This window comes from Calonectris borealis, chromosome W (genome assembly GCF_964195595.1).
Source record: "Calonectris borealis chromosome W, bCalBor7.hap1.2, whole genome shotgun sequence".
NCBI classification, from domain to species: domain Eukaryota; kingdom Metazoa; phylum Chordata; class Aves; order Procellariiformes; family Procellariidae; genus Calonectris; species Calonectris borealis.
The window spans coordinates 18325828-18340671 of NC_134351.1; the positions used below are offsets into that span (position 1 = coordinate 18325828).

The 14844-nt window shown below is 41.5% G+C and overlaps 1 protein-coding gene across 2 annotated transcripts in view; it reads right to left on the reverse strand.

Moving 5' to 3' along the window:
• Positions 1 to 104: 104 nt before the first annotated feature.
• Positions 105 to 14844, reverse strand: part of LOC142074787 (protein mono-ADP-ribosyltransferase PARP8-like) — a 204335-nt gene continuing 189595 nt past the window's right edge. For both annotated transcript variants that reach the window (XM_075135664.1, XM_075135663.1), the window contains 9 exons: positions 14660 to 14727; positions 14262 to 14310; positions 13327 to 13439; positions 13088 to 13160; positions 11042 to 11111; positions 8014 to 8090; positions 6999 to 7068; positions 1324 to 1408; positions 105 to 314 (listed from right to left, as the gene is read on the reverse strand). In XM_075135664.1, coding sequence (XP_074991765.1) covers positions 212 to 314; positions 1324 to 1408; positions 6999 to 7068; positions 8014 to 8090; positions 11042 to 11111; positions 13088 to 13160; positions 13327 to 13439; positions 14262 to 14310; positions 14660 to 14727 — 708 coding nt within the window. In that variant the 3' untranslated portion in view covers positions 105 to 211. The remainder of the gene's footprint in view (positions 315 to 1323; positions 1409 to 6998; positions 7069 to 8013; positions 8091 to 11041; positions 11112 to 13087; positions 13161 to 13326; positions 13440 to 14261; positions 14311 to 14659; positions 14728 to 14844) is intronic.

Sequence of the window (14844 nt, forward strand, 5' to 3'; positions counted from 1 at the left end):
CTTTGCACCCCTACAGTTGCTAATTCATACCATCTCAGGTATTTTGATGAGATAAGAAATACTAAGTAAGAAACAGTAAGTATTCAAAGGGTTAATTTGCTTAGAATAATAATAATAATAAATTAGTTTTTTGCATCTTCTTCAGTTCAAAACCCAGCTTTGAGACCGAGGAAGGCTTCCAAATCACATCAATTAAATAAGAGCGGTCCTTTTAACCAGTAGCAGTTTGATTGCCAATGACTCGAAGAATCTCTTTATGAATGCTTGGTTCCTGTGTATTTATACTTGTATCACCCACTTGACCATCTTCATAACTAAAAAAAGAGTAACAGAAAATAAAATCAAATTAGTGTTTTATTAATCTACCTAAAAAAATCCAAAACTGTTTCATTCAATAATCAAGAGTGTTTATTCCATATATTAACATGTTTCCTATTAAAATGCTCTGCTGCACTTCACTGTTATATGCAGATCCTAAACTCTATAGAGTGAAGGGTGGTAGGGCTGCCATTGTCATTGAAACCCTGAGGTTGAATAACCCACTAGGACCCAAAGGGGACTTCTGCCGGCACCTGGCCCACCAAGGCATGTTAGCAGCTTCCCTCTTGCCGGAGGTATAAAGGAAAGAACTGTTTGTTTCTGCAGCTGCTCCCAGACCACCCTACGCAAGGCTGGTGCCAAAGCATGTACAATGTACTGCAACGTCTGCGGTACCCAAACTCCTGTCACAAGTGGGCCTCCACTTAGTGGTGACACCACGACAACCTCCAGGGTTTTTCTCCTTATGAGAACTCGCCTGCATTAAGGATTTGCATGGAAAAAGCAATCCTGATCACTGAAACCTCTAGTGCTGGTCAATCTGAAGTCAGCGTGCTCCTCCACTGGTCTACATGACTCTCTTTGCAGGGCTGAAATCTATGCCGATATATAATTACAAGTCATAGGTGAGAGGGGAAATGCTCACATCATAGACAGGAAGCCTTTAATGAATTCCTCAGCTTTAAAACATACACCCAAATAGAAGAGATATTTTACGATACATAGCTAGACTTACTGTAACATGAGGTAATGCTACAGTGGGAAAAAACAGTAAGTCTGCATTCATTTATTCTATAACTAAACATCTACTAAACCTTTGTGACTAACTTATACATACATTTCCTAACAAAAGTAAGTACAGAGATAAATAAAAAATGAAGTGATACTTTAAAGAATTAGGAAGAAACATCTTTTATCTACTTCATTTACAAATATTGGGGGGAACATGAGGAAAAAGGCCTAGAATGGACAGATGTTGAATGTTAAAAGAAGTTTTGTACTCACACAAAGAAAAATCTTGTACACACGTGATCCGTATTGGGAACTACCCATATCTCTCCATGTTTGTGCAGATCGGATGAAGTTATCACTATCAGGGAAAGAATAAATTTCATAGTGATGAAAACATGCCTGGAAAATATTGCTTTAAAAGATTTGCTTTTTTAAACACTTTAAATAGCCTTCTGGGAATGTGTAGTTTTCCAGTGCATGTCTGTGGCATGGTGTAGACTCCGAGTTGGCTGCTAGTACAAACAGGGAGATGAACTTGATTCTTGTTTCCAAAATATGTTATATTTTCCAGAAAACACAGATGTATGGGAGCCAGTTCTTAATTGGAATGAAAAATGAAAAAGTATATTTATTAAAAACCAATTTTAAATGACCATAGGGCTGTTAAGGAGCATCTGAGTCAACTAATCAGCCTTTGTGTTTGACGATGGCTGAGCCAAAAATAAGATGTGAAAGATAAAGCCTGAAACTGAGATACCATAAATTTGGGATTTGCAATACTACCAAATATTTTTTAAAAATTAGCATAGCAATTATGACTCAAGGGGATCACAAAGCTTGTCAAAACTTGCTCAACGTTTAGAAAACAGCAATGTATTTGATGATAGCTTATTTACCAGCAGAATTAGGACAACACAGGAAAGAAATCTTATTATTGCTAGGTAGAATCTTTACTATCAATCTGTATTTGAAAAGATTTCTATAAATGCATTTAAACACTACCATGAATAAATGCATATTCAATTTTTCTACCATTTCTTCCATGAACTGTAATTTTTAATAAACATTTTTCTCTTGTAATTAATTTTATTTAAAATCTATATTAACTACCTCCCCTAAACACTTCTTTTCACAAAAAAATGAAGTGAATATGAATGACATAAAATATATTTTACCAAATATTTAAAATTCACCCTTATAAGATCCATAATCCATTAATAAATGTGAGGAAAGAATGACATAGATGAAAAAGTCCTTGGGAAAAATGTAATTTATATTTAGAAACTTCAGTCATTAAAGACCAAGTAAATTCTAGTAAACCCTAGATTCATTTCATATCTTATTCTGAAAGTTTTAGAACTAAACTTATGTATTTTTCTGTCCAGATCAAATTGCATTTTCATGCCTTAATCATATTAAATATTTCACTTGAACATTCTCAAAAATATATATATTAAAATGTAGCATATATAGCTTAAAGCTTCCATTTTGAAATAACATCTTTTCCACCGTCTGTCTGAATTTTTACTTTTAAAAATAAACAAATGCTCAAAATGGAGGGCAAACTGAGTTTAATATAATTTCTTTTTGTTTGGCCAATGAGACTAATTGCCAATTACTGGTACAATTCTTATTCAAATTTCATAATTCGTTGTTCTCAAAACCTGCTGAGGTTTCATTAGTTATTAAAAGAATAGCCAAGCCTTTCAAGAATGACCGTACTCATATGCACTGGATTTTAACTTCACAAAATTTCTGCAGCCATCAGAGAGAACAGACTGGTTACCAGACGAACAGTATATTTGCCTGAGAAGTGAAAAATTATTTGGAAATTCAGTAGGAAAGCTGTTTTTTCTGACTTGTAGGTGTTTAATGCATTTGTCAAGAGCTTGCAAGAAGTCACTGTTTCAAATAAAGACCATAACTTGGGTTATATTGATGGCTTAGGAATATGATCACATTTGAAAGACAGACCAGATGATCAGTCGCTATGTGCATATGATTATTTCATGAAAATTCAACATGTGTTACAGGTTTTGTTTGAAGAGGGAAACATTCTGAAATGCAATGGGGCTGAACTGAAAAAGGCGGTGTTGCTCTCTATGTCAATGACCAGCTGGAGTGCATGGAGCTCTGCCTGGGGATGGATGAGGAGCTGACCGAGAGCTTATGGGTCAGGATTAAAGGGAGGGCAGGGACAGGTGACATTACGGTGGGGATCTGCTACAGGCCACCCAACCAGGAAGACCGAGCGGATGAGGCCCTCTATAGACAGATAGGAGCAGCCCCATGTTCACAAGCCCTGGTCCTCATGGGGGACTTCAACCACCCCGATACCTGTTGGAGGGACAACACAGCAGGGCATAAGCAATCGGGGAGGTTCCTGGAATGCGTCGATGATAACTTCCTTCTCCAAGTGGTAAAGGAGCCAACAAGGAGAGGTGCTATGCTGGACCTTGTTCTCACCAACAAGGAGGGGCTGGTGGGGAATGTGAAGCTCAAGGACAGCCTTGGCTGCAGTGACCACAAAATGGTGGAGTTCAAGATCCTTAGGGCACCGAGGAGGGCGCACAGCAAGCTCACTACCCTGGACTTCAGGAGAGCAGACTTGGGCCTCTTCAGGGATCTGCTTGGTAGAGTGCCATGGGACAAAGCCCTGGAGGGAAGAGGGGTCCAAGAAAGCTGGTTCATATTCAAGGATCACCTCCTCCAAGCTCAGGAGCGATGCATCCCAACAAAGAGGAAATCGGGCGAAAATGCCAGGAGGCCTGCATGGATGAACGAGGAGCTCCTGGACACACTCAAACACAAAAAGGAAGCCTACAGAGGGTGGAAGCAAGGACAGGTAGCCTGGGAGGAATACAGAGAAATTGTCCGAGCAGCCAGGGATCAGGCTAGGAAAGCTAAAGCCCTGATGGAATTAAATCTGGCCAGGGACGTCAAGGGCAACAAGAAAAGCTTCTATAGGTACGTCGGGGATAAAAGGAAGGCTAGGGAAAATGTGGGCCCTCTCCGGAACGAAATGGGAGACCTCGTTACCCGGGATACGGAGAAGGCGGAGGTACTCAATGCCTTGGTCTTCACCAGCAAGTGCTCAAGCCTCACCGCCCAAGCCGCAGAAGGCAAAGGCAGGGACTGGGAGAATAAAGAGCTGCCCACTGTAGGAGAAGATCAGGTTCGAGACCACCCGAGGAACCTGAAGGTGCACAAGTCCATGGGACCTGATGAGATCCATCCGCGGGTCCTGAAGGAACTGGCAGATGAAGTTGCTAAGCCACTATCCATCGTATTTGAGAATTCATGGCAGTCAGGTGAAGTTCCCGCTGACTGGAAAAGGGGAAACATAACCCCCATTTTTAAAAAGGGAAAAAAGGAAGACCCGGGGAACTACAGGCCAGTCAGTCTCACCTCTGTGCCTGGGAAGATCATGGAACAGATCCTCCTGGAAGCTATGCTAAGGCACATGGAGGACAGGGAGGTGCTTCGAGACAGCCAGCATGGCTTCACCAAGGGCAAGTCCTGCCTGACCAACCTAGTGGCCTTCTATGATGGAGTGACTACATCAGTGGACATAGGAAGAGCTACAGATGTCATCTATCTGGACCTCTGTAAGGCCTTTGACATGGTCCCCCGCAACATCCTTCTCTCTAAACTGGACAGGTATGGATTTGATGGGTGGACTGTCCGGTGGATGAGGAATTGGTTGGATGGACGCATCCAGAGGGTAGTGGTCAACGGCTCAATGTCCAGATGGAGATCGGTGACAAGTGGTGTCCCTCAGGGGTCCGTATTGGGACCAGTACTGTTTAATATCTTCATCAGTAACATAGACAGTGGGATCGAGTGCACCCTCAGCAAGTTTGCAGATGACAACAAGCTGAGTGGTGCGGTTGACACACCTGAGGGACGGGATGCCATCCAGAGGGACCTTGACAAGCTCGAGAAGTGGGCCTGTGTGAACCTCATGAGGTTCAACAAGGCCAAGTGCAAGGTCCTGCACCTGGGTCGGGGCAACCCCCGGTATCAATACAGGCTGGGGGATGAAGGGATTGAGAGCAGCCCTGCAGAGAAGGACTTGGGGGTACTGGCGGAGGAAAAGCTGGACATGAGCCAGCAATGTGCGCTAGCAGCCCAGAAAGCCAACCGTATCCTGGGCTGCATCAAAAGAAGCATGGCCAGCAGGTCGAGGGAGGTGATTCTGCCCCTCTACTCCGCTCTGGTGAGACCCCACCTGGAGTACTGCGTCCAGCTCTGGAGTCCTCAGCACAAGAAAGACATGGACCTGTTGGAGTGGGTCCAGAGGAGGGCCACAAAAATGATCAGGGGGATGGAACGCCTCTCCTATGAGGAAAGGCTGAGAGAGTTGGGGTTGTTCAGCCTGGAGAAGAGAAGGCTTCGGGGAGACCTTATTGCAGCCTTTCAGTACTTAAAGGGGGCTTATAAGAAAGATGGGGACAGACTTTTTAGCAGGGCCTGTTGCAACAGGACAAGGGGGAATGGTTTTAAACTAAAAGAGGGTAGATTTAGACTAGCTATAAGGAAGAAATTTTTAACAATGAGGGTGGTGAAACACTGGAACAGGTTGCCCAGAGAGGTGGTAGATGCCCCATCCCTGGAAACATTCAAGGTGAGGTTGGACGGGGCTCTGAGCAACCTGATCTAGTTGAAGATGTCCCTGCCCACAGCAGGGGGGTTGGACTAGATAGTTAAATCCAGTTAAACGGAGTTAAATCCAGTTGGCGGCCGGTCACGAGCGGTGTTCCCCAGGGCTCAGTACTGGGGCCGGTCCTGTTCAATATCTTCATCAATGATCTGGACGAGGGGATCGAGTGCTCCCTCAGTAAGTTTGCAGACGACACCAAGTTGGGCGGGAGTGTTGATCTGCTCGAGGGTAGGAAGGCTCTGCAGAGGGACCTGGACAGGCTGGATCGATGGGCCGAGGCCAACTGTATGAGGTTCAACAAGGCCAAGTGCCGGGTCCTGCACTTGGGTCACAACAACCCCAGGCAACGCTACAGGCTTGGGGAAGAGTGGCTGGAAAGCTGCCCAGAGGAAAAGGACCTGGGGGTGCTGGTCGACAGCCGGCTGAACATGAGCCGGCAGTGTGCCCAGGTGGCCAAGAAGGCCAATGGCATCCTGGCCTGTATCAGAAATAGTGTGGCCAGCAGGAGTAGGGAGGTGATTGTGCCCCTGTACTCGGCACTGGTGAGGCCGCACCTCGAATACTGTGTTCCGTTTTGGGCCCCTCACTACAAGAAGGACATGGAGGTGCTGGAGCGTGTCCAGAGGAGGGCAACGAAGCTGGTGAAGGGCCTGGAGCACAAGCCTTATGAGGAGCGGCTGAGGGAACTGGGGTTGTTTAGTCTGGAGAAGAGGAGGCTGAGGCGAGACCTCATCGCGCTCTACAACTACCTGAAAGGAGGTTGTAGCGAGGTGGGTGTTGGTCTCTTCTGCCAAGTAACTAGCGATAGGACAAGAGGAAATGGCCTCAAGTTGCGCCAAGGGAGGTTTAGATTGAACATTAGAAAAAATTTCTTTACTGAAAGAGTGGTCAGGCCTTGGAACAGGCTGCCCAGGGAAGTGGTGGAGTCACCATCCCTGGAGGTATTTAAAAGACGTGTAGATGAGGCCCTTAGGGACATGGTGTAGTGGGCATGGTGGTGTTGGGTTGACGGTTGGACGCGATGATCTTAGAGGTCTTTTCCAACCTGTATGATTCTATGATTCTATGATTCTAGATGACCTTTAAAGGTCCCTTCCAACCGAAACTATTCTGTGATTCTATGATTCTATGAAATATAAAGGTCAGCTATTAAGCAAGTACTTGCACGCCTACCAGTAGTCTCTTACCTAAAAACAACCAATACTGGAACTAAAGGTCTCACTGATTTGCATCCAGTAACACTGTGTCCATGACTAAAAAAGTTTTTCAAGGGCTTTCAGCTTACCTTCACATAAGGCTATGCATTTTAAGTTACGGCTTTGCAAAAATTGTGACTGTTGTCCTTTCTTCTGTGACTGAGATGTAAAAACATGAGAAAACTTAATTAGTGCAGTAAGACAAACTGAGTGAAAAAGTAACAAAGGAGAGGGCTGCTATTTTCAGTGGTTTATTAATGAACAAAGATAGAGGCAGTCTTTCTAAAACATTTCTATTGTATTTCTAAATGTAATAGAATTTCTAAAAACTTTTTTTTTTTGGATTATCGTAGGAGGGATTTGAAGTCCTTTATCCAGAAAGAAAAGTTCCTAATTATTGCAGAATGAATAATATTATTAGAAATATCAGAGTGTTACTGACAAACAAATTGATAGCAGAAAAAAATAATTACAAGGTGAATTTGATCATCAATTCTTTGGCCACTACCCTGATATTTTACTGGCCTTCTCATTTCTGAGGGCTTCTGCTGTTACATACCAATCTCTCTCCAAAGCCAGATTATTCTGTAGTTTTTACATGTTAACTATAGAGACAGATGTAAGATTTCTTTCTCAAAATTTAGCCCTTCACATAAATGCTATGAGTTTGCTTTAGATAAAGCAGAATTCTAATGGTTTAATATGTAAAAACTATGAAAAAGAAAAACTGACTTGCTATCAATGAAATGCTACTCATTTTTCAGCAATAACCACTCTCAATTCCTTTTGCATCGTTCTTCTCCAAGTCTAGAACTCAGAAAGCAAGGGCTTGCTAAGGGTCATAATGCAATCTGTATTTCATTTTCTTTCTCTTCCCAAATACTACTACTTGGAAAAGAAGGGCACAGGGACCTGCAGTATACTCTGTAAATTGTTACTAAAAGCAGTTGGGCTGTATTTGATGGTTGCAGTCTCTGAAGTTGTTGATTTCATTCAATAAAATAAAACTGTTAGCTTTCACAAAGGGAATATTGGCTCCTTTTCAGCTATCAAGTTCCCAAACATAAAACCATAAATCTTCCAGAGATGGTTGATGTACTGTACCTGTGATGTATTACTGCCCTTACTGCCTGAAGCTGGTTCATCTTTAGCTGACACCTTCTGCTGCTTCTTGTTCATCCCTAAGAATATTAAAATCATGTAAGATACCCTGGCATATAAATACCTTCATAAGCAAAGTTAAGTATGGAGAATGAAACAGGTAGCACAGTGGGAATCATAGTCCTTTGCATGGCAGTCAAAAAGCTAGTTAACTTTGTCATAGAATATTTCGATTTAATCCTGCAAATTACCAACACATCTGCATGTGTTGCAAAGACCTTAGGAAAGTCAAATTAGTATTAAGCAGGTGTAAAAGCAGATAATGCCATTGAATTCAGCTCAGGAATGCTCTTAGGTGGTTGCTTAACAGAGTTGCGTGTCAGCATGTCTTGAGTTTAACTGACCCTATTCAGGCTGAAGTAACACAGTCTGATTTACGGTGGATGGGACAGTAAAATCATGAGAGAAGGAACTTTAGATATTAATCTTTAACACTGTGTTTAGACTTATTAAAAGTCTAAATAATTTTTAGGAGTAGTTTATTTTTTTACAGGTAGTTTTAAAGTCTACCTTGGTTTAATTAATTTATCTACAGGTAAAAGTATTAAATTATTTGTCAGCCACCTTTGATCCAATTTCCATCTCAGAAATCTAAACACCTACATTTGTGCCTTACATGTCTCTTATAATTCCTCATGTTGGTTTATATAAAATTCCTGTATTGTATGCTACTACAGGCTTCCTTGCTTTTCCAGTATCCCATATTTCTTGGCAGTTTGCAAACACAGACTGAATTATGGAGAAGTTTAAGTCTTTGAAATAACAGGGAGTGTAGGACTCCTCCATGGTTTTTATTGGCATCAAGTATTATATACTTCATGGGAATACAGGCCTCCTTTCTAGAGGAGACTGGATGGAAGGGACCAAAAAAGGTAGAGATGAGAAAAAACACATTGAAGCTGACAAAGCAATGTTGTCCAAAAAGAAGGGCATTTTGTTAGATAATGATACTGCAACCTGCACTTTTAGTGAGTCCTAAAGAGCTTCCATACTTGTGTAATCTCTGAAAAGCTAAAAGTGCATTTAAGATTACTGACATTGAAATTCAATAAATACTAGTAAAAAATGCTGAGCTCTCAAAATGAATCGTGACATTACCTAAAAATACCAAAAATCAGAAAGCATAACTAAAACTCTCAGAATTAAATTTATCTACATGCACACAAACACACATTCAACTATACCAACACTTTCATCTCTGAGGAAATGGAGAGACATGTATTTGGTGGATAAGGAATTGGCTGGATGGTCACACTTAAACAGTTGTGGTCAATGGCTCGATGTCCGGGTGGAGACCAGTGACGGGTGGTGTCCCTCAGGGGTCCGTATTGGGACCGGTATTATTTAACATCTTTGTCGGGGACATGGACAGTGGGATTGAGTGCACCCTCAGCAAGTTTGCGGATGACACCAAGCTGAGTGGTGTGGTTGATACTCTAGAGGGAAAGGGCGCCATCCGGAGGGACCTTGACAGGCTAGAGAGGTGGGCCCGTGTGAACCTCATGAGGTTCAATAAGGCCAAGTGCAAGGTCCTGCACCTGGGTCGGGGCAACCCCCGGTATCAATACAGGCTGGGGGATGAAGGGATTGAGAGCAGCCCTGCAGAGAAGGACTTGGGGGTACTGGCGGAGGAAAAGCTGGACATGAGCCAGCAATGTGCACTAGCAGCCCAGAAAGCCAATCGCATCCTGGGCTACATCAAAAGAAGCGTGGCCAGCAGGTCGAGGGAGATGATTCTCCCCCTCTACTCCACTCTCGTGAGACCCCACCTGGAGTACTGTGTTCAGCTCTGGGGCCCCCAGCATAAGAAAGACATGGACCTGTTGGAGCGGGTCCAGAGGAGGGCCACAAAGATGATCAGGGGGATGGAGCACCTCCCCTATGAGGACAGGCTGAGAGAATTGGGGTTGTTTAGCCTAGAGAAGAGAAGGCTCCAGGGAGACCTTATAGCAGCCTTGCAGTACTTAAAGGGAGCCTACAGGAAAGATGGGGAGGGACTCTTTATTGGGGAGTGTAGTGATAGGATGAGGGGTAATGGTTTTAAACTGAAAGAGGGTAGATTTAGATTAGATATTAGGAAGAGATTCTTTACTGTGAGAGTGGTGAGACACTGGAACAGGTTGCCCAGAGAAGTTGTGGATGCCCCCTCCCTGGAAGTGTTCAAGGCCAGGTTGGATGAGGCTTTGAGCAACCTGATCTAGTAGAAGGTGTCCCTGCCCATGGCAGGGGGGTTAGAACTAGATGATCTTTAAGGTCCCTTCCAACTCAAACCATTCTATGATTCTATGATTCTATGAAATGGTAAATACAACATAACTAAAGGAAAAAGTCACTGTAATTTAAAATCTCTACGAAAGTTTCTTAATATATACATTGGTGTATCATGTTTCTATTGTGCTTCTATTTATGATTTTATTCTTACATGGAAAACTCTGCATCACTCACTTTTGGATTTATTAGTGGGATAAATTATGTTCCCTCCCCTTCTCATGCTAAAATAAACACACTGTCCTGTACTTTCTATGTAACCCTGACATGGCGATACTTGAGAATATTCTTAAATATACACAGTTGAACATGACTATTGATGAATATTTGTTTTGTCAGATCAGGTCCTAAAAGCCCATGAATCCATAGATAATGTTAGATGGACTTAGGCAGATACTGACAAAAAATCACAAACACAAAGTTGGATTTCCACTATATAATCATGACCTGCTCCATTACACACAGCATCCAGTATTGGCTACTATTTACTTCAAGCACAGTGTTAAGATACTCAGTACCTTGGAAAATGAGGACAGATATTTAATAAGGGAACTTAGATTTTCTCTTTTTTAAATAAATTAAATCCTGGCTTACAAAGATAAAATTTACTACAGTGTTGTAAACAGTGAAGCTGGTAAGAAAAGCAGTAGACGAAGATACCCCCCTATATTTCTCCAACTTTAGAGGGATTTATAAATATCACCTGAGTAACCAAATGATATGCTTGACAATGGACTAAGGTAGATTCCACTTCCAAACATTGCACCATGGAGCTGAAAAAGAGCGGAGTGATTGTTTAACATTAATTTGGTTATCTGGACAAAATAATAATGATAGGCACAGGTCCTAATGTAGATAAGCATCTGCCCCACTGCACTAATTTATTGTCTGGTAATAAATGGTGTTCAAAGAAGTCTTTAAAAAAATCATGCTGTGAATATATAACTAAGATACTGTATATTCTGGAAACCATGTCCAAATGCCCAAAGATAATTTTACATCAGATTTATATATAAAATTGCATTTTCTGTTTTTAAATCTAACATTACCATGGAGGATGCCTACAGAGGGTGCTTCTGTAGATGGCCAAATACACCTTAGCCTTAACAAGGCTGAGCAAGCTCAGCATGTATCTCACATCAAAACCTTGGCAGGAACCACAGCTTAAGCCAGTCTTTGTGAATCATCATCAGCAACAATTACTTTTCTTTTCTTTAAGGTAAGCAATGAAGAGATGGTGATAACACTGCTCATATGCCATAGAAAAATTCAGTCACTAGTTCAGTCTGAGTACTGGAGGAATGGGTTCAATCAAGCTTTTGCCTGAGCCAATTCAGACATGCATATCCCATCACTGCAGGACTGTGCTTTAGCCACAAAGCTACCAGCTGCCTGAAAAGAAGAGAGGAAAGGGAAGACTCTTCACCAACATCACTGCTCCATGTCATGGAGCTTGGGCTAAGCAACAAAACTGAGCACTTTTTATTAGCGCTGTGGTCATTTTCTTGTCTGGAAAGGGGAAGTATGGGTTTCGTTTCTCCTCCGGAGACTGACTGCTTTATGTGGAAAAGTCTTTAAAGAAAACACACAAAGTAGTTGTTGTAGCACAAACGAGAACCCAGAGTATCTCCTACCCAGGTAGATATTATGACCACTGGGCTTCAGAGTCATGCTCACCCTTATTTCTTTCCTCTGACCCAATGACATTTACATCATCTCTGCAATGTGCCAGAGCTCCCATAGGAATGTGCAATCATGCTCTCACTCCTCCAGATCCTACAATGTTGTATAGGATACTTGGTGAGTAGATTTTTTTTCCTGACTGGTTGGTACTGGGGTAAGCAGAATGAACTGGGCTCAGGATATTCCCTAGTTGTGTGAGAGATTTAAAAATGATGACTTGTATAAAACAGGGCTTTACTGCTTCCTCCTCTTTCCAGTATCTCAACCCTGAACAAAAAAATAAGCATGAACAAAGGGTTTTACTTTGGTGAATTTTGGTGTGTAAATCCTGCTTACTTGGGAAAGTATCTTACAAAGATGCTAATAAAAACACCCAAACCACTAAGAGGAACAGCAGAGATTTCCATTCCCTTTTTTCAGTGTTTCCTGTTCCCCGATCCTTAGTCAGCACCCCAGGATCCTCCTCCAAGGTATCATGGACTCAGCTCCGGGGAAAGAGCTGTCAAAACCCTGATGTTAAAATACTCCGAATTACAGCTCCCCAGTCCCTCTGATACTGCCTACTTTGCTCTGCAATAGTGGTCTCCTGATGATTCAGTCTGAGAAACCAAACTGAAGTTTGCAATAGCTCCCTCCTGGCCAGTACACTCATATTCCCTTCCCAAGGAAACCAGAGGAGAAGAGAAGATGCTGTAAAGCCAGATTCTGTAAATCTAGTATGCTCTTGGATCCTATAACATAGACATAGTTTATGTAGCTCTAAATTTTAATCCCTGAGACTGCTTTTAAGCAGTACTGAGCTAAGCCTCCTGGAGGTGCTGCTGTGCAATGTAAAATTGAAACACTGATTCCACCGATGGGATTTTTTAGCCATTTTAGCAGACACATTATTTCATTTTAATTGCTTCAGAAAAGTACCTTTTCCAGGAAACATGAGGGTATTTGAAATCACCCCTTTTTGCCACATATATGACTACCAGAACCAGATCCCTTGAAAACTCGCCTAAGCTTAATATGTAATCAAACGCGCACAGGTTAGCTAAAGTCTACTTAGTCTACTATTTACCTGCAGCCTCGTATTGGAAGCAACAACTAAGCCGTTCCTCAGGATGGAATGCCAATTTTCAATGTGTGAACCACTGAAAAAATGAAAGAGAATGCGTTAAAATCCACAGTGTAAAATGCAAAATGAAATCAGTAATCCTTTAAAACAATAAATTCCCAGCTGTAAACCTCAAATGGCAAGAACAAAAAAATAGCATGGCATTTTGTTAAACTTTGATTAATATGAATATATATACTCACTGAAATGCAAAGGTACTTCCATAGAGATTTTTAGCAGCTCGGAAATTGGATTCTTTGGCTGGTGGACTGCTGAGAAGTAGGAACTGGTGGGGAGTGTGCATAAACTTCAGTTGCTGTAAAATATAACAGTGTACAAGTGAAAAGAAGTTGATTAACACAAAAGCATTGTATTTCCATAATGGTAGTTCTTAAGATACCATGCTGTTTCATACAATATATGACTGCATCTAAATAACTACATGAACTAAGTTGAAATTGGTCTCATTACCATAGTTTTTACCCGAAATCAAACAGTAAAAATGTCCTTCAGTTTATGAAACATATGGAAGTTTCTGAAACATATTTCAGCCTAATATGGCTCTAGTAAAGTAATTAAATTGAACAATTTCATCATGGTATTCTGATCAGAGCTGGCTTTGAATTAAGGTTCAGAATTGAAAGGCTGCAGATTACTACGCCCTTAATCAGAGGATCAGAAGCACACATACTCAGAAATGAATCTCAGCACCATCCCTCTAAAATTCTAGAGCTATATTCTTTTTACAGTGTACTCATATGTGGATCTCCTGGTACATCATGTTTGTGTGCACTGCTTTTTGTACAATTCTGTATCTAATATTCTATATGATAACAAAACAAATAGTGATGTTCTTCTTGCCCAATCTCAGGTGGCTACAAGGTAGACACTTGCATTTGAGCTACTCACCTCAAATAGGCTTTTTCTGAGCATTATTCCTTTGACCTATTTTAGATATTCACAACATGATTCTATGAGTCATGACCTGAAACTGCCTATTTCTCTCCCCTGTCTATTAATGGAGTCTGTGTGATTAATTTGAATGTAGACACCTACATTTGGACAGGAGACTCCCACCTAAAATGCTAATACGAGCTATGAGAAATGAGAAAATAATAAAGAACCCACAGACACTTACCCTATTCACCGGTAGCTTCACAATATGTGATCTATTACTAGAAATAACCCTAAAATAAGAAACAGATGTATTAGACATGATAAACAAACAGAAATTTTCTTCTTAAGCATGTGTTATGAATGGCCACCACAAAGCACTCAGCTGCAGGCCTTTGAACCTATCAGATGGAAGTAGACCAAATCTTGACTAGAAAATCAGATCTGAGGCCATACAAATAAGCTGGAGTCTTTCCAGTGTTTTCAGAGGGCCCAGATGAGGTCCAGAAACAAATGCAGTTGCAAATATCAACCCTGACGTTAATTCTTAGGGTGAGCTTATACCAAATTAAACTGGTGAAGTGATTATTCATTCAACTTGGTACTTTAATAATTATCATCTCATGTGAGTCAATTTTATACCACTGTAGAAGAGGATGTGCAAGCGGGTCTTGTTTATCCATCTGCTTCTTTATTTCCAAGTAAGGTGCCTAGAAAAGAGTAATTACGTTCTTTATTTCTAGTTGAAATCATAAAGTCAAATTTTATGTTACATTGCCCATGATTTCATCTATTAAAATGAATACATGGGACTCATTATTAGGCTT